General features: G+C 52.6%; 1 protein-coding gene across 2 annotated transcripts in view; it reads left to right on the top strand.

Moving 5' to 3' along the window:
• LOC137425845 (endothelin-converting enzyme 1) overlaps positions 1-24,172 on the top strand; it is a 106,236-nt gene that overhangs the window by 26,235 nt on the left and 55,829 nt on the right. For both annotated transcript variants that reach the window (XR_013623056.1, XM_078775699.1), the window contains exons 2-5: positions 8,302-8,476; positions 15,981-16,205; positions 22,987-23,108; positions 23,638-23,775. Coding sequence is in view for 1 of the 2 variants with exons in the window: in XM_078775699.1 (XP_078631825.1) it covers positions 8,302-8,476; positions 15,981-16,205; positions 22,987-23,108; positions 23,638-23,775 (660 nt within the window). In the remaining variant the exon portion in view is untranslated. The remainder of the gene's footprint in view (positions 1-8,301; positions 8,477-15,980; positions 16,206-22,986; positions 23,109-23,637; positions 23,776-24,172) is intronic.

Raw genomic sequence — 24,172 nt, 5'->3', positions numbered from 1 at the left:
AAAGACAGCATTTGACCACAAGAACCTGATACCAACTGTAAAGCACGGTGGTGGAAATATTATGGTTTGGGGCAGCTTTGCTGCATCAGGGCCTGGGCAGCTCACCATCATAGAATCCACTATGAATTCTTCATTGTACCAGAGGGTGCTTGAGGATAATGTGAGACCATCTGTCAGAAAGTTGATGCTCAACCGAAGGTGGACCTTGCAACATGACAATGACCCGAAACATACCAGTGAATCCACGAAGGAATGGGTGAAAAGAAAGAAATGGAGGGTTCTGGAATGGCCAAGTCAAAGCCCGGATCTAAATCCCATTGAGATGTTGTGGGGGGATTTGAAACGAGCTGTGCATGCAACAAACCCCTCAAACATCGCACAGCTGAAAGAATTCTGCATGGAGGAGTGGGCAAAAATTTCTCCCAGTCGATGTCAGAGACTGGTAGGCAGTTATAAGAAACGCCTACTTGAGGTTGTTTCTGCCAAAGGGGGCAATACCACCGATTAGAGCCAAGGGTGTACTTACTTTTTCGACATGTGAAATTTGCATTTATGTTTATTTAAATTATACAATGGACTACAAAATGTAAATGTTTCATGCTATTTTTTATATTATATCACCTTTATCTATCAATATTGTTGAAATGAAGATCAAATAGCTGTATGTTGAAAAAGTCAAAACTTTACATGGGGTGTACTTACTTTTTCACGTGACTGTATGATGGACGGAGGAAGTAGCGAAGGCATTTGATGAAAATAAGGGGGTTTGGAAGAGGATAGAGAAGATCAAGGATAGTAGGGGGCAGTCAGATGCGGGGTTGCTGCGCTGGTATGGGCAGAAGAATAAAGCAGCAAGGAGAGCTGTGGATAAGGTGATGAATGATATGGATGATATAGAAGTGGAGGTGTACAACAAGTTGGAAGAGAATGGTGAGAGGAAGATGATCTATAAATTGGCTTGTGATAGGGAGGAGGATAGCAAGGATGAAGGGAGGACGGTGATTAAGGATGGTGGCGGGAGACTAGTGACAAAGAGGGGGCAGTATCGAAGGTGTGAGAAGGCTATTCCAAAGAGCTGTTGAACGGGGAAGGAAGCAGTGGCGAGCTGGAGCTATCGAGTTATGTGGAGGGGAAAGTGGAGTTGGTGGAGGTCACGGAAGAGGAAGTGTGGATGGAATTGGAGTGGATGAAGAAGGGAAGAGCACCGGGTATTCATGAGGTGTGTACAGAGATTATAATTGCATCGGGAGAAGTTGGAGGAAGAGGTTGTTGAATGTATGTCGGAGAGATAGTTAAATTCCGGAAGATTGGATGACAGGGTTAATTGTGCTGATATGCAAGGGTAAGGGTAATGCTCAAGATCTGGGTAAGTACAGGGACATTGCACTCCTTAGTCATGTCATGAAGGTGATGGAGAGGGTTCTTGATGGGAGGATAAGGAAGAGTGTGGAGAGAGAGATCGGAGAAGAGGAACGGGTTTAGAAAGGGTAGCGGGATGACAGATGGGATGTTCACACTGAGACAGCTGGTGGAGAAGAGGTTGAAGGTGCAAGGTGAAATGGCATTGAGATTTGTGGACCTCGAGAAGGTCTACACCACTGTCCTGAGAGAGATGGTGAAGGTGACACTGAGATGGATGGGAGTGCCGGAGGCAGATTAGGTTGGTGGAAGGGATGGATGTACAAGGGACCGAAGGGAAGAGTTTTAGATAGTCCTGGGATGTCTGAGTATTTCAGTGTGAACATCGGTTTGAGGCAAGGAAGCGCTTTCAGCTCACTCATGTTTATCATGGTGATGGAGCTGGAAAGCAGGAAGGTAAACATGAGAGGTATTCAGGGGAGGATGTTGTTTGTGGAAAATCTGGTTGTTGTTGTGGAGAGTGGGTGGGAGATGCAGGAAGTACTTGGTGAGTGTACGGAGGTATTTGAGAAACATGGTCTGAAAATGAGCATGGAGAAGATGGAGGTGGATGTGGATCGGGCAGCAGAGAAAAGAAATGAATATCAGGTTAGAGGGGCAGGAGATTAGACAAGGAAATAGGTTTGGGTATCTGGGGGGAACAGTAAAACATTGTATAAAAACAGTACAAACAGTATACAGTAACAGGTATAAGTACAGTACACATTGTAAACAGTATAAAAACATTGCCTCAAACAGGGTACTGAAGCACGCGGTGCTACGCGCGTGACTTGCTACCAAAGAGGAAGCGGACAACGCGGTAAGTTTATAGTTCTTTATTCCAAAGAGGTCACTGTAGCACTGGCGCGCCCGGGCTGCGCGCCCGGTGTATATCCTGAGGCCACGCCTACCCCTCGGGCGTGGCCGCCGCCCACTTGGTGCGTGGAATGATGTCACCACGCCAGTGGGCTTTTGTGTCCGCCACACGCGCCCCCCCCCAGAATTCCCGCGCACCTGGAGGGCCAGTTTGCGGGGCAAACGGATGACCTGGCCGAAGCGCCCTCTGGCGACCGGCGGCGTCCGGGGTGCAGGGATGCCAGGTGGGATGCCCCCGGCTGTACCCGGGATGGGTGCCGGACCGGGGGGCGGCGTGCCTGCGGTGCTGGGCGGTGCCGGGGGTCCGCCCGCAGGGGGGCGGCCCCGACGCGGGGGCCGAGCCACCGGCGGTGGGTGGTCCACGTCGAGGTGGGCCGGCTTGAGGCAGTCTATGGAGACCCGGTCAGGAGTGCCGCCGATGTCCAATGTGAAATGTTTCACCCCGGTCTCCAGCACATGGAAAGGCCCGTCGTACGGGGGCCGCAGTGGTGTCCGGTGGGCGTCGTGCCGGACGAAGACGTACTCCGCGGTGTGAAGCTCCGGGGCGACGTGTGTAGGAGGGTGCCCGTGGTGCGCCGTCGGCACCGGAGCGAACCTCCGGGCGGTCTCCTGCAGCGCAGAACGCTCCTGTGCCGCGGACCAAGGTGCCGTGGGGTCGGGGAGGAACTCGACCTGCACCCGCAGCGGTTGTCCAAAGACCAACTCCGCCGCGGATGCGCGCAGGTCCTCCTTGGGCGCCGTCCAGAGGCCCAGCAGGACCCAGGGAAGCCTGTCGACCCAGCCGCCGTCGCGGAGGGTGGCCCGGAGCGCGGCCTTCAATGAGCGGTGGAATCGCTCGCACAGGCCGTTGGCCTGGGGGTGGTAGGCCGTGGTTTGGTGCAGCTGTACCCCGAGCCCCCGCGCGACCGCGGCCCAGAGCTCCGAGGTGAACTGGGGGCCGCGGTCGGATGAGATGTCCGAGGGGGCGCCGAACCGGGCGACCCAGGTGGCGATGAACGCCTGCGCGACGTCTGCCGCCGTAGTCTCCGCCAAAGGCACGGCCTCCGGCCACCGGGTGGTGCGGTCCACCATGGTGAGGACATGGGTGAAACCCCGCGAGGGGGGCAGAGGTCCCACCAGGTCCACGTGAACGTGGTCGAACCGACGTTCCGGCACCGTAAACGGGGCCAAGGCGGCCTGGGTGTCGGTGCACCTTGGCACGCGAGGCACGTCCTGGTCCAGCCGCGGACGGCCTTCCGGAGGCCATGCCAGACAAACTTGTCGGTGACCAACCATTGGGAGGCCCTCGTGCCCGGGTGGGACAGGACGTGGATGGCGTCAAAAACCTGGCGCTGCCAGCCTGTGGGCACGATGGGGCGAGGCCGCCCGAGGGAGGCGTCGCAAACGAGGGCCGTGCCCGCGCCGTCCAAGGGCACCTCAGTGACGAGGAGGCCCGTGACGGCGGTCCGCAGGGCCTGGACCCCGGGGTCGGCGGCCTGGTCCGCTGCCATCCGGGCATAGTCGATGCCAAGGTGGACTGCGTGGGCGATGGCCCGGGAAAGGCAATCGGCCACCGGGTTGTCCTTTCCCGCGGCGTGCCGGATGTCCGTCGTGTACTCTGACACGGCCGCGAGGTGACGCTGTTGCCGGGCCGACCACGGCTCGGCGACCTTGCCCATCGCGAAAACCAGCGGCTTGTGGTCGACGAAGGCCGTGAACGCACGGCCCTCGAGCAGATGGCGGAAGTGCCTGACCACCAGGTGAAGCCCAAGCAACTCGCGGTCGAAGCTGCTGTAACGGCGTTCGGGCATGCGAAGCTGCCGGCTGAAGAACGCCAGCGGTTGCCAAGCTCCATGCACCCATTGCTCGTACACCGCGCCCACCGCGTAGTCCGAGGCGTCGGAGGTGAGGGCGATCGGTGCATCGAGCGCCGGGTGCGCGAGCATGGTGGCGTTGGCCAAGGCGAGCTTCGTGCCCGAGAACGCCGCATCCATCTGCTCGGTCCAGGTAATGTCACCTTTGCCCGGCTTCCCTCGAAGGGCCTCGTGTAAGGGGCGCAGGAGCTGGGCGATGCGGGGCAGGAACCGATGGTAAAAGTTTACCATGCCCAGGAACTCCTGGAGCCCCTTGATCGTGCGGGGGCGTGGAAACCCCTTCACCACCTCCACCTTGGCCGGTAGGGGGACGGCCCCGTGCCTGGTGATGCGGTGCCCCAAAAAGTCGATTTCAGCGACACTGAACCGGCACTTGGCGGGGTTCACGATCAGGCCGTGCTGGCCCAGACGTTCGAAGAGCATACGGAGATGGTGAAGGTGCTCTTCGTGGGACGCGCTGGCGACGAATATGTCGTCCAGGTAGACGTACAAAAAATCCAAGCCGCGCAAGACGCTGTCCATGAGGCGCTGGAACGCCTGAGCCGCATTTTTCAAACCGAAGGGCATCCGAAGAAATTCGAAAAGCCCGAATGGCGTGATGACAACCGTCTTCGGGATGTCCTCCGGCCTGACAGGGACCTGATGGTAGCCGCGTACGAGGTCCACCTTTGAAAAGAAGGACATATTCGCCAAGCGGGCGGAAAAGTCCTGAATGTGGGGGACGGGGTAGCGGTCGGGGGTGGTGGCGTCGTTTAGGCGCCGGTAGTCCCCTCACGGTCTCCATCCCCCGCCGGGCTTGGGCACGATGTGGAGCGGGGACGCCCACGCGCTCTCGGAGCATCGCACGATGCCGAGCCGCTCCAGCGTAGCGAACTCCGCTTTAGCTACGGCGAGCTTAGTCGGCTCGAGGCGGCGTGCCCGGGCGTAGACCGGTGGCCCGGCGGTGGGGATGTGGTGTTCCACCCCGTGCTTGACGGTCCCCGCCGAGAAGGTCGGCTGCGTGAGGGCCGGGAAACCCGCGAGGAGGCGGGCGAATTCGTCCGCTGCCGGAAGCATACAGATGAACCTGGCTGGAACGGAACCGCTCAGCAAGCCGCTCGGCGAGCCGCTCAATGAGCCACTCTGTGAGCTGCTCAACGAGCCGGGCAGCGCACACGCGAGCGAGCTGAACGTCTCAGCCTGGACAAGCCTTCTGCGCTTTACATCCACCAGTAATCCATTAGCACATAAGAAGTCCGCGCCGAGCAGTCCCATGGGCATGTCGGCCAAAACGAACGACCAACGGAAAACCTGACCTCCGAACCACAGGGAGAGACAGCGTTTTCCATACGTGCGTATGGACGTACCATTGGCCGCAAGCAGCACGGGACCTCGGCCCGTGGTGTGCTTGTCGGACATACCGGCAGGAACGACACTCACCTGCACTTCCGTATCGCACAGGTAACGGCGCCCGGACAAGGTGTCCGTTATGTACAGCAGGCTGTTGCCGACGCTCACCGTTGCCACCGAGCGCCGGCTCGCCCGTTTCCCGACCTGCCGAATGAGCACGGCGGGCAACACTGCCGAGCCTCGTGGCCGAACTTGGTGTGGAAAGAACACCAGGCGGGCAGCTGCGGCGTCGGAGGCCGCGGTTTTCTTTGCGGCGGCGGCGGTGGTGGTGGGCGGGGCGTGACGGCGGACACGAGGTGCGGTGCATCGGGGAAAGCTTTGGGAGCCTCGGGGCCTCGGGAGCGGCAACCGCGCCAAGACTCGCCTGCGTGTCCAAAGCCGCGTAGTATTTGTCGGCCTCATAAGCGAGCGTACGGGGTTCCGTTAACGCGGAACCAGCCAAAGCGAGGTGGACTCGTGCTGGCAGCTGGCGTCGAAACAACGCCCGGAATAGAGCGTTCGGGGTTTCGTCGCCCATGAGCGCCAGCATATGGTCCATACGGACCGACGGTCGTGTGTCCCCGATCTCGGGGAGGTCCAAGAGGCGATCGGCCCGTGCGTCCACCGTAAGGCCGAACATGGCGAGGAGGAGACTCTTGATCGCCTCCTACCTGTCGTTGGCCGGTGGGGTCCTCAGGACTGACACGACGCGGGCGGCCGTGCTGGCCCCGAGGGAGGCGACCACGTGGCAGTAACGTGTCTCGTCCGCCGTGATGCCTCGAAGCCTGAACTGGGCTTCGGCCTGCAGGAACCAGATCTCCGCCTGAGCTTCCCAGAACTCGGGGAGCTTCATTGCTACCGCGTTGGTTGCCATGTCGGGTGGTCAGCGATGGCTGACCAGAACGTCGGAGGGTCACCAATGAAGCACGTGGTGCTATGCGCGTGACTTGCTACCAAAGAGGAAGCGGACAACGTGGTAAGTTTATAGTTCTTTATTCCAAAGAGGTCACTGTAGCACTGGCGCACTCCGGGCTGCGCGCCCGGTGTATATCCTGAGGCCACGCCTACCCCTGGGGCGTGGCCGCCGCCCACTTGGTGCGCGGAATGATGTCACCACGCCAGTGGGCTTTCGTGTCCGCCACAGTACTATGATTGTCATGGGGCCTGCAAGGCTAACCCCTGCTCTAGCACGGAAAAATGGCCTTAAAACGATCATTCATTCATTCATCTTCATCTGGGGGGAACAGTGACCGAGGGTGGTAAATCTGAGGCAGAGGTGTGGAGGAGGATTCAGGTGGGTGCGAATGCGTGGAGGAGGGTGGAGGGTGTAATGGCAGACAGAAAGATTTCAAGGAGATTGAAAGGGAAGGTTCTCATTTTGTGTGTAGCACTGGCCTACCTTTACGGCCTGGAGATGGTCGCACTGACAGACAACAACAGAGGCTACAAGTTTGCGAGAACAACTGGGTGAGGAGGATTGTGGGATGATGAGAGTGGGATGGATGAACTGAGGGAGGAAATTGGTGTGTAGATGAGCTTGATGGGGAGATTGGTAAAATGCTGGCTGAGATGGGCTGGACATTTGGTGCAGGTGGGGGAGGAGAGAATGGTAAAGAGAGCAGATAGGTTGAGGGAGCAAGGTATAGGAGGAAAAGAGGTAGACCTTGGTTGAGATGGGAGAATTGTGTGTGGAGGGATATCAGTAGGGTTGGGGTGTTTGGAGTGGGACAGGGTTGGTTGAGGACAGAGGGAAGTGGAAGAGTATCGTGGTCAAGGCAGGGCAGAAACATGGTGCCATTGGACCTCACCTCTTGTGAAGGGAAAAGGAGTAGGAGAAGAAGAATACTTGTGAAGAAGTGTGTGTGTGTGTGAACCGGACATGCTGTTTGGTCGATTGATGTGTTTAAGGGTAAGATGTGAATGCTTTAATGATATCATATTATAGAGTGTGTAAGGAAAGTTATAAATATATGATAACACATTAAATCCTATTGCAAGTAAAGTTGAGATAAGTGATGTTGCATTGATGGGTTGACTGACTGCCTGGACGCAACTGAGGTTGTGGATCCACTGATTTACCATCAATTGATGTGGATCCATGATTGAGGTTGTGGATCCGCCGTTTGGAGAGGTCCTGGGCTGAAAGGATTGAAACCTCGAGGAAGAACGGTGCCCAGCTGATGATCCATGCAGTCGGGAAACTAGTCAGTTGCTTACGGGTTAAGGTTCTTGCTTTAGGTGGAGAAACTATGTTTGAGATTTGCAATTTAAATAAAGTTGAATATGGGATGTTGTGAAATTAACATCATTTACAACAATCCTTTAAATTATTAGCGCTGAGGAAGCGCCTCTAGCGAATGACTTCCAGCCAGTGTAACGCGAATTCCTGTCACAGGAATTCTGAGATCATATAAGTGTGACGTGGCAGTTCCTGATTGGTTCGTGTTGGGGAACCCCTTCTCGCTGCCGACGTGACGTAAATTCGCGCACGCGCACTGGTGAAGCGCGAGATTCGGCCCAAGGTTCTTATTATTATTATTATTATTTTTGTATACAAGATCGAGGTTCGAACCATGATCGAGGCTCGAAATTCCATGCCCGAACCTCAGCGCAATCCAAGAGGATTCACTTGTTTAAGTTTAGGAACAACCGATACTGTACAATTAATTAAGTGAGTGTGTGTTTGTGTGTGAATGAAAGAGAGGGATAGAATTGTAAGGAACAGAAATGAAAAAACGAGGTGTGTGTGTGTGTGTGTGTGTGTGTGTGTGTGTGTGTGTGTTTCTGTGTGTGTGTCTGTGTGCAGGACGTGTCTTTTCAGCCGGAGCACGACACAGACGAAGTAAATGAATTTGAAACTGACACCATAACACCAAATGGCAGAGCTAAGATCAAGGCTGGAGCAGCAGCTGTGGGACTACTAGCACTCTGCTCACTCACTGGTATAATATTCCTCAAATTGTGGAAACAACAACCAAATCGTGAGTGCTTTTTATTTCCTACATTTCTCAATCCACTTCTTCACTGTTTCAAAATTTTTTTCAACTTTCTCCTAAAGAATGAAGAGGATCTTTCACTTATTGAGCGAAGGATCAATGGGACAACAAAATACTTCATTGAAAACTAAGTTGTAGCAGTCTTGAGAGATGTAGTTGTTGTTGACTAGTATAAGCATTCACTTCAAAGTCAAAAATAGGAATACTCATGGCACTATATGCACTTCATGTATTTGCTAAATGTATTTGTTCAAACTAGAGCAGCACTCGGTAGAGCGCATACCTCCACCAGGCTGAACAGTTTATGTTCTGTATCCCACTGATAGGCCAAAGGATCTGCAACCAGACTTGAACCACAATCTAATCAGATTGTTCGTGTCACCTACCCGACTGGTCCGTCCTTGAGAGATGTAAATGAATTAGTAAACATACAGTATTGAAGGAGCTCGGGCTCCCACGTCGATCGGAAGAATGGACGCGACAAAAAGCTGGAATTCATCCGAGTTGCTTTAATCAAACCAAACACTCAGGCACTCTGAAAAGCCCGTTTATCGGGCAGCAATATATATACCTATTATCCCGGAGCGTTTGCCCAGGAAAGGCGAGAGGGGGCGTGGCCCAGCGTCCTGGCTGCGGCCTGGCAAGTTGAGGGCGAGCCTGCCCGGGCGTCCTGGACGAGCCCGGCATGGTGGTCGCTCCGCGTCCTTGATAGGTGCAAGGCGATTGTGAAAACCCAGCGGTAGCCGCTACACACGTCCCCCCAGAATCGACTTGCACCGGCAGGGTCAATTTGAGGGGGGTCCTGATGACCCGGCCGAAGCGACCCCTGGCGGGTCGTGGGAGGGGGTCCGGTGTGGTGGTGGGCGGTCGAGTGCGGGGCACCGTGGACGGGGGGCGGCCTCGCCGCGGTGGAAGGGCCACCCGTGGTGGGTGGTCGACGTCCACGTGCGCCGGCTTGAGGCGGTCCACCGCAATCCGGTCCGACCTGCCGCCGATGTCGATGACGAACGACTTGTCGTCCCGTCGCAGCACCCGGATGGGCCCGTCGTACGGCGGCCGGAGTGGCCCCCGATGTGCGTCGTGACGCACAAAAACATACTCCGCTGTGCGAAGTGCTGGGGGGACGTAGGACTGGGGGTCACCGTGGTGGGATGTTGGCACGGGGGCAAACCGTCGGGCGGCCTCCTGGAGGTCCGAGCGCTGGTGAGCTGCGGACCAGGGACTGGTAGCGTCGGGCACGAATTCGCCCGGGACGCGTAGCGCCTGGCCATAGACAAGCTCGGCGGTGGATGCCTGGAGGTCCTCCTTGGGGGCCGTGCGGAGGCCCAAAAGGACCCACGGCAGCCGGTCGGCCCAACCGCCGTCTTGAAGGCCGGCCATGAGCGCGGCCTTCATGGAGCGGTGGAATCGCTCGCACAACCCGTTTGCTTGGGGGTGGTAGGCCGTAGTACGGTGGAGCTTGACCCCCAGGTTGCGGGCGACCACGCCCCACAGCTCGGAGGTGAACTGTGGTCCGCGGTCTGACGAGATGTCCGCCGGTGCGCCGAAGCGGGTGACCCAGGTGGCGATGAAAGCCTGCGCCACGTCGGCGGTGGTGGTGGAGACGAGGGGAACGGCCTCCGGCCACCTGGTGGTCCTGTCCACCATGGTGAGCAGGTGTGTGAACCCCCGTGACGGGGGGAGGGGGCCCACCAGATCCACGTTGACGTGGTCGAAACGTCGTTCGGGCACGGTGAAAGGTGCCAGCGGGGCCTGGGTGTGTCGGTGGACCTTGGCCCGTTGGCAGGCCGTGCAGGTGCTGGTCCAATCGCGGACGTCCCGACGAAGGCCGTGCCAGACGAATCGCGCCGACACCAGCTTCTGGGAAGCTTTCCGGCCCGGGTGGGAAAGGCCGTGGAGGGAGGCGAAGATGCGGCGTTGCCAGGTGACGGGCACAATGGGGCGAGGCTGGCCTTGGGAGACGTCGCAGAGCAGGACAGTGTCCGCGAAGGGGATGTCGGCCAGGCGGAGGCCCGTGTCCGCCGCCCGGAGGGCTTGCACCGTGGTGTCGGTGGTTTGGTCCGCCGCCATAAGCGCAAAGTCCACGCCCAGGTGGACCGCGTTCGTGCTGGCCCGGGAAAGACAGTCGGCCACGGCGTTGTTTTTGCCGGCGACGTGCCGGATGTCCGTGGTAAACTCCGACACGGCGGAGAGGTGGCGCTGTTGGCGGGCCGACCACGGCTCCGTGACCTTGGCCATGGCGTAAACCAACGGCTTGTGGTCGACGAACGCCGTGAAAGGTCGGCCCTCCAGGAGGTGGCGGAAATGGCGGACGGCCAGGTGTAGACCGAGGAGCTCCCGGTCAAACGTGCTGTATTTGAGCTCGTTCGGCCGGAGCTGCCGGCTGAAAAAAGCGAGTGGCTGCCAAACCCCGTTCACCCATTGCTCATGTACGGCGCCCACCGCGTAGTCGGAGGCATCCGTGGTGAGGGTGATGGGAGCGTTGAGCACCGGGTGAGCGAGCAGTGTTGCGTCGGCGAGGGCCCGCTTTGAGCTTTGGAAGGCCGCATCCATTGCTGTGGACCAGGCGATGTCGTGCTTGGCCGGCTTGCCCCGGAGGGCTTCGTAGAGGGGCCGCATGAGTTGAGCAGCGCGGGGCACGAAGCGGTGATAAAAATTCACCATTCCCAGGAATTCCTGCAGGGCCTTTATGGTGTGGGGACGCGGGAGCGTGGTGATGGCCTCGACCTTGGTTGGCAGCGGCACGGCCCCGTTCTTGGTGATGTGGTGGCCCAAACAATCAACGGCCGTCGTGCCGAAGTGGCATTTGGCCGGGTTGACGATGAGGCCATGTTCGCTGAGGCGCCCGAACAGTGTTCGGAGGTGGAGGAGGTGCTCGGCCCGGGACGTGCTGGCGACGAGGATGTCGTCCAGGTAAACGAAAAGGAACGGCAGGTCACGCAGCACGCCGTCCATCAAGCGCTGGAACGCCTGAGCCGCGTTCTTGAGACCAAACGGCATCCGCAAGAATTCGAATAAGCCGAACGGCGTGATGACTGCCGTTTTAGGGACGTCGGCCGCCCTGACAGGTACCTGGTGATATCCCCGTATGAGATCAATTTTCGAAAAAATGACCCGTCCCGCCAGACGGGCGGAGAAGTCTTGGATATGCGGGATCGGGTACCTGTCGGGGGTGGTAGCGTCATTGAGACGGCGGTAGTCGCCACACGGGCGCCATCCACCCCCCGGCTTTGGCACGATGTGCAGTGGCGAGGCCCACGCGCTATCGGAGCGCCGCACGATGCCGAGGTGCTCCAACGCGTCGAATTCGGCCTTCGCCACGGCGAGCTTGGCTGGGTCGAGGCGGCGGGCCCTGGCGTAGACCGGCGGGCCCGTGGTTGGTATGTGGTGCTCGATCCCATGCCGTACTGCGACGGCCGAAAACGTCGGCCGCGTGAGGGCCGGGAACTCCGTGAGCAGGCGAGCAAACTCGTTCGCCGCCGGGACGGCGCATGCCAGCTCGGTCGGCGCGGAGCTGCTCAATGTGCATACCAGGGAGCTGAAGGTTTCGGCGTTGATTAAACGACGCCGTTGGACGTCCACCAGCAGTCCGTGTGCGCAGAGGAAGTCGGCGCCTAGCAGAACCATGGGCACGTTTGCGGTTACAAACGTCCAAGCAAAGCGTTGGCCGCCGAAGCAGAGGGTGACGTTGCGCGGGCCGAAGGTGCGGATGGTCGATCCGTTGGCCGCAACCAAGGAGGGGCCGCAAACCGCGGATTGCCTGTCCTGGTCAGAGGCGGGTATGACGCTCAGTTGGGCGCCGGTGTCGCACAGGAAGCGCCGTCCGGACGCTTTATCCGTGATGAACAATAAGTTGCCCGTGTGGCTGGCGCTCATGGCTGGTAATGAACGCCGGCCCGGCCGTTTCCCGGCCTGCCGAAGGTGCACAGGGGTCGGCATGTCCGGGCCTTCTGTCCGAACCTGGCATGATAGTAACACCACGCTTGGTCAGGTGGAGGCCCCGGTCGTCGTGCTGGAGGTGGTCGGCTCGGTGTAGCGGCCGCCAATTGCGTCGGCAGTTCGGTCGTCGACCGTGCCGGGTGCTCGGGCGCCATGGGTGTTGCGTCGGACGGCGGTGGGTCCCATGTCGCCGCTGCGATGCGCTGTCCTGCGGCGGAGATCTTGTCGGCTTCTCTGGCAAGGGCCCGAGGATCTGTGATCGTCGTGCTTGCCAGGGCGAGGCGTACCGGGTTCGGCAGCTGACGGAGGAACAGCTCCTGGAACAGGAATGCCGGAGAGTGCTCGCCGAGCAGTGAAAGCATGTCGTCCATTCGCTCGGAAGGGCGCGTGTCGCCGAGCTCGGGCAGGTCGAGCAGGCGCCGTGCGCGCTCCGCCGATGGGAGGGCGAAAGCGTCGAGGAGAAGCTTCTTAATCGCGCCGTATTTGTCAGCGGCTGGCGGGCTCTCGAGGAGGCTCAGGGCGCGGGCCACGGTAGCCGAACCGAGCGCTGCTACCACATGGTGGAAGCGGGTGTCGTCGGCCGTGATGCCTCGCAGGGCGAACAGGGAATCCGCCTGTGCGAACCAAACCGCCGCGTGAGCCTCCCAGAAGGTAGGCAGTTTAAGGGCGACTGCCGTGTCCATGTCGGTAGGTCACCAATGAAGGAGCTGGGGCTCCCACGTCGATCGGAAGAATGGACGCGACAAAAAGCTGGAATTCATCCGAGTTGCTTTAATCAAACCAAACACTCAGGCACTCTGAAAAGCCCGTTTATCGGGCAGCAATATATATACCTATTATCCCGGAGCGTTTGCCCAGGAAAGGCGAGAGGGGGCGTGGCCCAGCGTCCTGGCTGCGGCCTGGCAAGTTGAGGGCGAGCCTGCCCGGGCATGCCCGGGCGTCCCGACCGAGGCCTGGCAAGTTGAGCGCGGGCCTGCCCGGGCGTCCTGGACGAGCCCGGCATGGTGATCGCTCCGCGTCCTTGATAGGTGCAAGGCGATTGTGAAAACCCAGCGGTAGCCGCTACAGTATATTGTTTCTGGTCCGCATCTCTCAATGGTGGAGAATCACTTAAAACTATAGTATCCAGATCCAGACATTCGCCAAAATCTTACTATAATTCACCAAATGTCCGTCCGTCCATCTGTCTGTCTGTCTGTCCGTCCGTTCCCAGGTACCGCAAAAACGGCTGAACCGATCGCAACGATATTTTGGGTGGGTAATCCTGGGACCTCCTGGAGTAAAATAGGCTATATTGTTTTCCCAATTTCAGCTTTGGTCTCCAGCATTTCCAGGTTTGGACTCGCTCCCGCCGCCTTACGTTATTGTCTTGGGTACCGCAAAAACGGCTGAACCGATCGCAACGATATTGTGGGTGGGTTATCCTGGGACCACCTGGAGTGAAATAGGCTATTTAGTTTTCCCAATTTCAGCTTTGGTCTCCAGCATTTTCAGGTTTGGACTCCTGCATAACGTTATTGTCGCATAACGTACCGCAAAAACGGCTGAACCAATCGCAACGATACACCTCCATGTCCGTGGGATTCCCACAGGTGACCCCACTAGTTGAATCAATTCGTCCTTGTCACACACCTAACCTGTCCACAAAGTTTCATCCGAATCCGTCCATAACGTTTTGAGATATCCTGCTTACAGACAGGCAGACAGACAAACAGGGATGAAACATAACCACCATGCACCTTTACTGGCGGAATTAATAATACATTTGTGATAATTTGGGAGCTCGTTGACCAATATTTTGGAAAAGAGGTGTGAAGCGAGGAAAGGTGAGTGCAGTACAGGTGGAAATGTTGTAAGGGGGAGGGAGGGAAGAGAAGAGTTTGGGAAGGATTTGGGAGGGGGGGGGGGGTGCTATTCGGACCACAAGAAAATATAATTTGGCAAAAAATTATATCTAGATGTTATTTAAAAAAGTTATCTACATGACCCAACACAACGGTTTTACATAGCCCCATAAAATGTATTCCAACAGGTGCAAGTCAGGTAAACAAGGTAGTCAAGCAATTGGTCCACGTCTATCGATCCACCTGTCTTGGGAGAGATCATTCAAGAACCGTCACACATCCGAGGTGTAGTTGCAGTTGCAGGAGCCTCGTGTTGCTGGTAAAAGGTGATAGGTGAAAGATTTAATCGTCACAGTTCAGGACCCAAATGCGGTAATTGTGGTTGCTGACTTTACCACTGATATAGAAGTTGCTTCAGTTAAAAATGTTCAACTTGTCAAGAAAGCCAGAGGGGTTGTGGATTTAACAACAACAATAACAACATTATCAACAACATTAACTATATCAAAACTTTATGAATTGTGCTTTCACGTGCCATTTACATTTTGTTACCACCACCACTGAAGGTGGAGGTTATGTTTTCACCCGTTCTGTCTGTCTTTGTCTGTCTGTCTGTGAACAACATATCTCAAAAAGTTGTCGATGGATTCAGACGAAATTTGGCAGATGTAGCGTATGTGAACAGGATAAAATGATTAGATTTTGGTGAAGATTCGGATCCGGCTACTAGAAATTTTAAAGTGAATCTTCACCATTGGGAGATCGGGCCAAAAACGATACATAGCAGGACATCTCAAAAAGTTATGGACGGATTTGGACGAAACTTGGTGCAGAGGTTGGGTGTGTGACAAGACCGAATTGATTCGATTTTGGTGAAGATCTGAATATGAATTCGGATATGATAATTATTTAATTTTTTAAGGGAGTCTTCACCATTGGGAGATAGGTCAAAAATGATACATAGCAGGACATCTCAAAAGGTTATGGATGGATTTAGACGAAAACTTGGTGGAGAGGTTGGGTATGTGACAAGACCGAATTGATTCGATTTTGGTGAAGATCTGAATATGGATTCGGATAGAATTTTTTTTTTTTTGAGTAATTCTTCACCATTAAGAGATCGGGTGAAAAGGTGAAAGGTGATCACCTGAAAGGTGATCAGGTGAAAAGCGATATATAACATGATATTTTAAAAAGGTTCTGGACGTGTTATGACTAAACCTGGTGGGTGAGTTGGTTTGGTCACAAGAACAAGCGATTCGATTTTGGTTCAGGTCCGAATCCAGGTCCGAATTTTGTATCCTATCAGTGGGATACCAAACATAAACTGTTCAGCCTGGCGGAGGTATGAGCTCTACTGAGTGGCGTTCTAGTTTCTATCATGTGTCCATCAAAAGTTGTTTTCTTTGTATACAAGATCGATGCTCGTGTAAGAGCTAACATTAATCACATAAAAACAAACGAACACATAAAACATAAGATAAAGGGAGCGGGAGACAAGATGGGGAGAGAGAGGGACACACACAAGTACAACAGTAGAGAACAGGGACATCGGGAGATCTGTGGGAGGGAAGGCGGGGGCATGGGAAGGGGGGAGGGTGGGATAATTATAACAGTTCCAAAGTTGCACAAGTACCTTATGGACAACATGGGTATATTTCACTGTTCTTCATGCATCTCACTTTTAATTTTGATCTGATGCTCAGAGAGACCGATGCCAATGTTGAAAACTTGCCAGACGGAGATTTGTCGGCAGTCCGCCGCAGCCATCCTGGAGAACATGGATACAACAGCTGATCCCTGTGAAGACTTTTATCAATATGCTTGTGGTGGTTGGCTAAGGGAAAACCCCTTGCCTGCAGAGAAGGAGAAATTGGACATCTGGGACAACGTTGCTTTGCACAACTTGGAGTTGGTCAAAGATGTGTTAGGTTGGTACAGGAAGGGGTCTTTTGTACTCTTTTGTGCGGTGTGTTCGGTAATTGTGTGGTAGTTGTTGATGATATTCATTCTTGTCAAAGTCGAGCAAAGTAAACATTGTGAGAGTAGTTGATGCATGGATTGGTCTAGCTTCAAAGATAGTAGCAGCAGCAGAAACAGTAGATGGGTTCAACCTCAAATTAAATGGGTACCTACAGCAGATGCATTTGGGATATAGAGAGGCACCTCAGATCTGTATGACATGCTCTCGTCAAAAAGTGAATGTGCTGTTGGTTCATTCCTCACCCAACAACCACCCTCTTCCACTCCCCAACCCACTCCCACACCCTCATGAAATTGTGCAGATGAAGTGATAGATTGCATGAATTAATGTGCTGTTCACAGAATACAGGCATGATGGGCCAAATGGCCTTCTCCTGTATCAAAGTTATCTGTAGCCTTGTATAGAACCTTCTCCTGTATCAAAGTTATCTGTATCCTTGTATAGAACCTTCTCCTGTATCAAAGTTATCTGTATCCTTGTATAGAACCACCTTTAGAGACCATTTTTCCCCGTAGAGTTGGGGTTGGCCTTTTTCGGGCACCGTGGTCCCCTTTTTTTGAAGCAATGTTTTATGGCCGGATGCCCTTCCTGCCGCCAACCCTGTTAGTCGCCTCTTTTGACACACAGGGAATTACCAGTGAACTGGTACTCAATTTGCCGACCTCGGAAGGATGACAGGCTTAGTCAACGCCCCTGGTGTTAATTCAGCGATCGACCGGGATTCAAACCCAGGATCCTAGGATGCCAAGCCGGCACCCTAACCGCTATGCCAACTTGTCTTCAACAAAGGGATGTCAAAAATCTTTCTCCCACCCATAAAGGAAGAATGGTCAAACACCATTGAAATTCGGCACAGATGTTAATACTTTTCTATCTACGAGGTTTCCAGTGAGTGTCCCACATTTTTATCAGCAGTGGATTGAATTCCTGATCCTATTGAAATAGACGTCACATATTTGGCTCTGAAACTTTTTGAAAAGAGTAAAACTTTTGTCTTCCAAATATGGTTATAAGTTGTACTAGTTGTGTTGTTTGCCAGACTTCAGGAGCTGCTGTGATTATTTTGGGTGTTCTTTGGCAAAGTGTAAGATTGTAAGTTAAACAAAAGTACAAGTTGTGGAGACATTCTCAAGTAAAGTACTAATTTGCTAAAAGTGTAATTTGTGACCTGTTTGAGTCATTCTCGATGAAGAATTGTGCATTCGGAAAAACATAACAGGAATTGATACGATAGGATATTATTGTATCTTCTTTTATCATTTGCATAAATGTGCTAACAGGACGGCCTGGATGTACACACAAACAACAACAACAACATGCATTTTAAAGCCATTTTCCCTGCTAGAGCGGATAGAGCATTTTAAGGCTAGCCTTGCGGTCCCCATGACAGTCTTCTCTATTTTCCCCTATTTTCTGCATCTCTCCTTGTTAACCCCCTTGCCCACATTTCTCCTTCCACCATCTTTAGCCAAGTCTTTCTCGGTCTACCCCGTGCTATACTTCCCTCTACATTCATTTCCATCACTCTTCTCAACCAGTCACTTTCATCATTCCTCAACACATGACCAAACCATCTCAACCTGTTCCTCTTCACAGCATCAATCACAGGCTCTATTCCCATCATCTTTCGCAATTCATCATTTGTCTTCCTCTCTCTCAACGATACTCCACACATCCACCAAACCATTCGCATTTCCACCCTTTCCAGCCTTCGTTGCTGCTCTACATTCATGACCCATGTCTCGCTCCCATAAATCATAACACTTCTCACACATGCAGCATACATCTTTCCCTTCAGCTTCAATGACACTCCCCTCCTCATCAGCACACCACTCAGTTCCCGAAACTTCTTCCATGCACATCTCACTCCAGCAACCGTTGCCGAGTCTGATCCACCTTCTCCATTCAGCATGTCTCCGAGGTAGCAAAATGTTTCACACCTTCCAGCTTCACGCCGTCTCCAAGATCCAACTCAACATTTCCTCCATCTGCAGCTCCCTCTGTGCACACCTTACATTTGAATGTAGCTGCCACACTGGTTAATGACCCTCTCAGACCACTACATTTTTGATGAACCCACTCAGCGCACATTGTACATTGAATGGAGTTCACTCCGTCACCCTTCCTGCACACAGCACATGGCCACTTCCCAGTTCTTTCTACCTCACCACATGTTTTACCACTTACCATCACCTTCGTCTTCCCTATATTCACCTTCAGACCTTTTGTCTCCATACATTCCCTCCACTTGTTCATCTTTTCCTTCAGTCCATCCATACTTTCTGCAATCAACACCAGATCATCTGCATACAACACCAGATCATCTGCATACAACAACTCCCACGGTAAACCCTCCTTTTCGGTCTGAGCCAGCACCTCCATCACAACTACAAATAGTAGTGGACCTAGTACCGACCCCTGATGCACTCCCACCTTCACCTCAAACTCACCACTGTTGCCGTCCTTCGTCCTTACAGCTGTGCGCGCTCTTTTGTACATTGCCATCACTACTCTGATAAACCATTCCTCCACTTCTAACTTCCTCAATGCCCATGTCAATACTTAGCGTGGAACCCTATTGAATGCTTTCTCCAAATCAACAAACCCAAGAAACAACTTCTTCCTCTTCTCCATGTACTTCTCCTGCAACTGCCTCACAATGAAAAGCACGTCTGTCGTTCCTCTTCCTGGCATAAATCCAAACTGCATTTCGTCGATCTTCACCTTCTTCCTTATCCTCCTCTCCAACACCCTTTCCAATACCTTCATTCCATGCTCCAATAACTTTATCGCTCGGTACGAGCCACACTCCAGAGGGTCACCTTTCCCCTTGTATAGAGGGACGAGGGTACTCAGTTCCCAAGCCACTGGAATGCCGCCTTCTTTCACCACCAGATTACAGATCTCTGTCATTTTCTTCACACCCCAACTTCCTGCTGCCTTCAACATATCTCCCACAACTCCCGTCGGCCCTCCCGCTTTTCTACTCTTCATTGCTTTTATCGCTTCCTCAACTTCCTTCTGAGTTATCTTCTCTGTCGGTCCTAAAACTGGGTTACTCTCTATGTTGCCATCCCATTCATTCTCTGTATTCAACAGCATTTCCATATTTCTTTTCCATCTTCCTTTAATACCATCTGGGTCCACAACGATTTGTCCCACTTCATCCTTCAAGCAACTCACCCCCATCATATCACACCTCTCTTTCGCTATCTGCTTTGCAATCCTGAATACCGCTCTCTGACCCTCTTCCGAATCCAAGCGTTCTCCGAACATTTTCCTACATGCCTCCTGTGCCTTTGCTACCTCTTTCTTTGCAGCCTTCTTGGCTGCCTTATAACTTTCATGCTCTGCTTTTTCTGCTGCTGTACCCTTCGCCTTGTGCCACTCCTTGAACTTCTTCCTCTTCTCGTCAAGCCTCTTTCCAACTTCATCATCCCACCACCATGTTTCCGAGTGCCTCGGTGGTCCTTTTGTCCATCCACATACCTCACCAACGGCTCCCAACAGACTATTTTTCATTGACATCCAACCACGTTCAAGCTCAACCACATCATCCTCTACCCTACTCAGCCTCTCTTTTAATGCCTCCCTTACTGTCACCTCTTTCAACCTCCGCACCTTCATTCTCGGTTGGTACTTCACCCGCCGAGCTCTCCTCGCACCTTTCACCCTTATGTCGCAGACAACCAAGTGGTGCTGTGAAACAGCCTCCTCCCCCGGGTTCACCTTTGTGTCCCGGAGGTGCCCCCTATCTCGCCTACGCACCATCAGGTAGTCAACGGTTGTCGTAGACCCACCTGACGTGTATGTAACAAGCTTATTATCCCCTTTCTGGAACTGAGTATTACAAATCAACAAATCAGCTCCATCAGAAAACTCCAAAATCCTTTCACCTTCTCCATTTCTCACACCATATCCGTAACCCCCATGAACTCCCTCAAAACCATCCATACTCCTTCCCACATGTCCATTTAGGTCTCCTCCTACCACAACAACTTCCTCATCTTTCACGTTTTCCATCAGCTTCTCTATCGCTCACCAGAACTTGTCCTTCTCTTCATCGCTCCGACCAACCTGCGGAGCATATCCCGAGATGACGTTAATGGATGACCTGGATGTACACACATTCACCTCTAAGCTGTCCAGCCTGGGTTTGAATCCTGACACAGCTATAACCTGTCATCCTGGTGTTTCACAGGCAAGGTGATTCATCAATGTGTGTGCCATCCCCCGGATGGACGTTAAACGGGCGTCCCGTCTGCCAGCAATTGTTGGTGGATGTTAAAGATCAAATGGTGCCCTTAGCGAGGAGTAGGCGAGCCATCACCAGCACCCTCGCTAAATTCCAAATTCCTGCCCTAACCAGCAGAGGGCATTGCATCGGCGGTCCGCTCATAAATTTGTGCACAATAAAGAGAGTTGCTTGGCCATGACGAACCTGCCATTCCGGATTGGCCCAATGAGCCGAAGGATACTTCGTTTTAAAATAATGGCACCGAATCCCACTGATTCCTATTCGACCCATCTACGATTTTATGTTCTGATTAACTATGCACTATCGAGTCCCACGTTCCCCAATATCTACAAAACAGGTTCACATTAACAGAGGATTTATTTACAAAGAATGGGGAGGGGAGTAGGGAACAGCGCACACTCACAAACTGATTCAAAACAGTAATGATGAATTAAAATATATATCTAGGGACCACGACAAGCTTTATTATCTATTATCCACAACAGCGAGGGTTGGTCCAGGGTGCGAGTGGGGTTGAACAGGAACGAGATCCAGGGCAAAAAAGAGAAGAGATAGGCTGGGGCTTCCACTCGCCCCAGCCTTTTATATCTCCCACTCAAGAGAGGTGCTTCAACTCCCTTACCATGTGCTCATTTACTATCCTGTGGGAAGAGTCGCCCCTACATTTTCAGGGCCAATGGTCCCCTCCTCCCCCTGTTTTCAGCTTTCAAGCAAGCCATGTGTAAGCACGGGTCGCCACGTGGAGGCACGGGTCACCACGTGGAGGCACGGGTCATAATGTGGAGGCACGGGTCACCACATGGAGGCAGGGGTCGCCAAGTGCAGGCATGGGTCACCACGTGGAGGAACAGGTCATAATGTGGAGGCACGGGTCATAATGTGGAGGCACGGGTCATAATGTGGAGGCATGGGTCATAATGTGAAGGCACGGGTCATAATGTGGAGGCACGGGTCATAATGTGGAGGCACGGGTCATAATGTGCAGGCACGAGTCCTAATGTGGAGGCACGGGCCATAATGTGGAGGCACTGGCCATAATGTGGAGGCACGGGTCATAATGTGGAGGCACGGGTCATAATGTGGAGGCACGGGTCATAATGTGCAGGCACGGGTCATAATGTGCAGGCACGAGTCCTAATGTGGAGGCACGGGCCATAATGTGGAGGCACGGGCCATAATGTGGAGGCACGGGCCATAATGTGGAGGCACGGGTCATAATGTGGAGGCACGGGTCATAATGTGGAGGCACGGGTCATAATGTGGAGGCACGGGTCACCACGTGGAGGTACGGGTCAGAATGCGGAGACGGGTCATAATGCAGAGACACTGGTCATAATGCAGAGGGACGGGTTACAATGCAGAGACACGGGTCATAATGCAGAGACACGGGTCATAATGCAGAGACACGGGTCATAATGCAGAGACACGGGTCATAATGCAGAGACACGGGTCATAATGTGGAGGCACGGGTCGCCATGTGGAGACACAGGTCATAATGTGGAGGCACGGGTCATAATGTGGAGGGACGGGTCGCCACATGGCGGCATGGGTCATAATGCAGAGACACGGGTCATAATGTGGAGGCACGGGTCATAATGTGGAGGCAAGGGTCGCCACGTAGAGACACCGGTCATAATGTGGAGGCACGGGTCCTGAAAAGCTTCGCTACTTGATTTGAACCTATTATGATGGGACGTCAGACTCTTTATGATCCAAATGCTTCCTCGGTGACTGGTTCTACATCATATGGCAGGACTTTGTGCATTTGCTTAAATGCTCTTCAGTATTTTGTATGAAATTCTGATGTTGGTCTTGGATGACTATAACAGTGTGTAGATGGATGAAGTTTTCATGAAGGACGTGGCCTTTCCAAATGAGTTATATCCTATTATCTGACTTTGTAACCTTATTTGATAGCACAAATAAATCATTATAACCACATTACAGCTGCAACCTCACTCAAGGTGTAGCTAATAATGAGATAATCCTAGTTCAGTGTGAACGACACAATGGCTTCTCCTGAATAGGACATTTGTGGGATACACTTCTGGTTTTATGAATATACTCAGAGTAACTGATTTCTTCACATTTTTTTTCAAATATAAGTTCAGGTATGAGGTTCAGGCTGTACTTTACGGCCACTTGGATGTCAGGATGTCTCGGCTATGCTGCTGCCTCAACTCCTGAGGTGGAAATAGTTTTATGCGTCACTGCTCATTGTTTGCTATAATTACCGTAGTGTCTGTAATAGCTATTTTGACATTATTTCTTAACAACCTTCAAACATGATAATATTCTGGTGACAAATTAATTAACACCCAGATATTTCCTTAGACTCTTTTGTCTTTCAGCACATTTTCTGAAACAACTTTACAATTTGATCTTATTAATTTACTTCTTTACCCAATGTTCATTTATTTCTGTCTGGCTATTTGAATTTTGTTTCCTAAATCGAAGTTATTTTTTGCAGAAAATGAGAAGTTCGATGAGAACAAAGCAAAGGGACAAGCTCAGAAGATGTACCAGGCTTGCATGGATGAGAACAACGTGGAAAAACAAGGCGCACAGCCGATGCAGGATCTTATCTCGCAGGTATTGTGTGGCTCGGCTGCAATCTGGTCTTGCTCTTCCCAATTCCCCCAATAAAAATTTCTGTAAGCTCACCATACACTGAGGCAATTTGTCCCACTGCATCCTGGGTGATTAATTTCAATGTCACAGCAAGTTTGCTCAAGAGTCACCTCAGGTTTACTTCCAATCCAAATGCAGCCAATCGGAGCCAGGGACAGTGGTGACTGAGTCAACCAATGGGCGTTCAGAACACTAATGACGTCATGACTGAAGAACCAATCGGTGTCGCGGTTACTTAGACATGCTTATAAATGCACTGGTTCTCATCTCTTCCTGTCTCTTTGCTGTGAATCGCCTTGAAGAGTGCAGCACGAAAAGCTTCGGGGTTATTGTCATGATGTCGTGTTTGTTTTCTTGTATATTAAAATTCCAGAATTATTTTTGAAAACAATAGCTAGGCCATCATTTTCAGCTCATAAATGTTGATTTATTGCTGTAGGTAAGGTTACTTCATCAGTTAATTCATCCCACTCCTCATGTGTGTGTTTAGCTCGGTGGTTGGATCAACGAGGACTCTACGCCAGGAGAAAGTCTGGAAGAGTTGATGGCAAATGTTACTCATCAATTTTTAAACCCTGCCTTTTTCACTCTAAAAATCCAACAACAAGACAGCTTGGAACACGTCAAGGTGAATATATCTATATTTGGCACGGATAAAGGCTTCCATCATTTTGGTAAGAAAATGTATTTTTAAATTGCTGTATTTCTCTTTTAAAGTCCATCCACATGTAATATTACATACATTCAAAAAATGATAATTTAGGGTTTTAGGCCTTTCTCTTCTCCCCTTAGCCTCTACCTCGCCCCTTGCTTGTTTCTTTCCCCCCGCCCCCTCCTCACCCTCCTCCTACTCCCCACGTCCACCCTTGCTGTCTCATTCCCTTATTCTCCCTTTTCTCGTCTATTCTGTCCCTTTCCCATCATGCATTGCTCAAGATTATTCCCCTCACCCAAAATATAACCCTTGAGTATGCAACAGGTAGGAGGTTACATCTTGTGCAATAACATTTTTTTTTTATTAATGT

Source organism: Myxine glutinosa, chromosome 4, assembly GCF_964187855.1.
Source record: "Myxine glutinosa chromosome 4, kmMyxGlut1.1, whole genome shotgun sequence".
NCBI lineage: Eukaryota > Metazoa > Chordata > Myxini > Myxiniformes > Myxinidae > Myxine > Myxine glutinosa.
The sequence above is the reverse complement of the archived record's forward strand: the minus strand, read 5'-3'. Positions and strand labels throughout refer to the sequence as shown.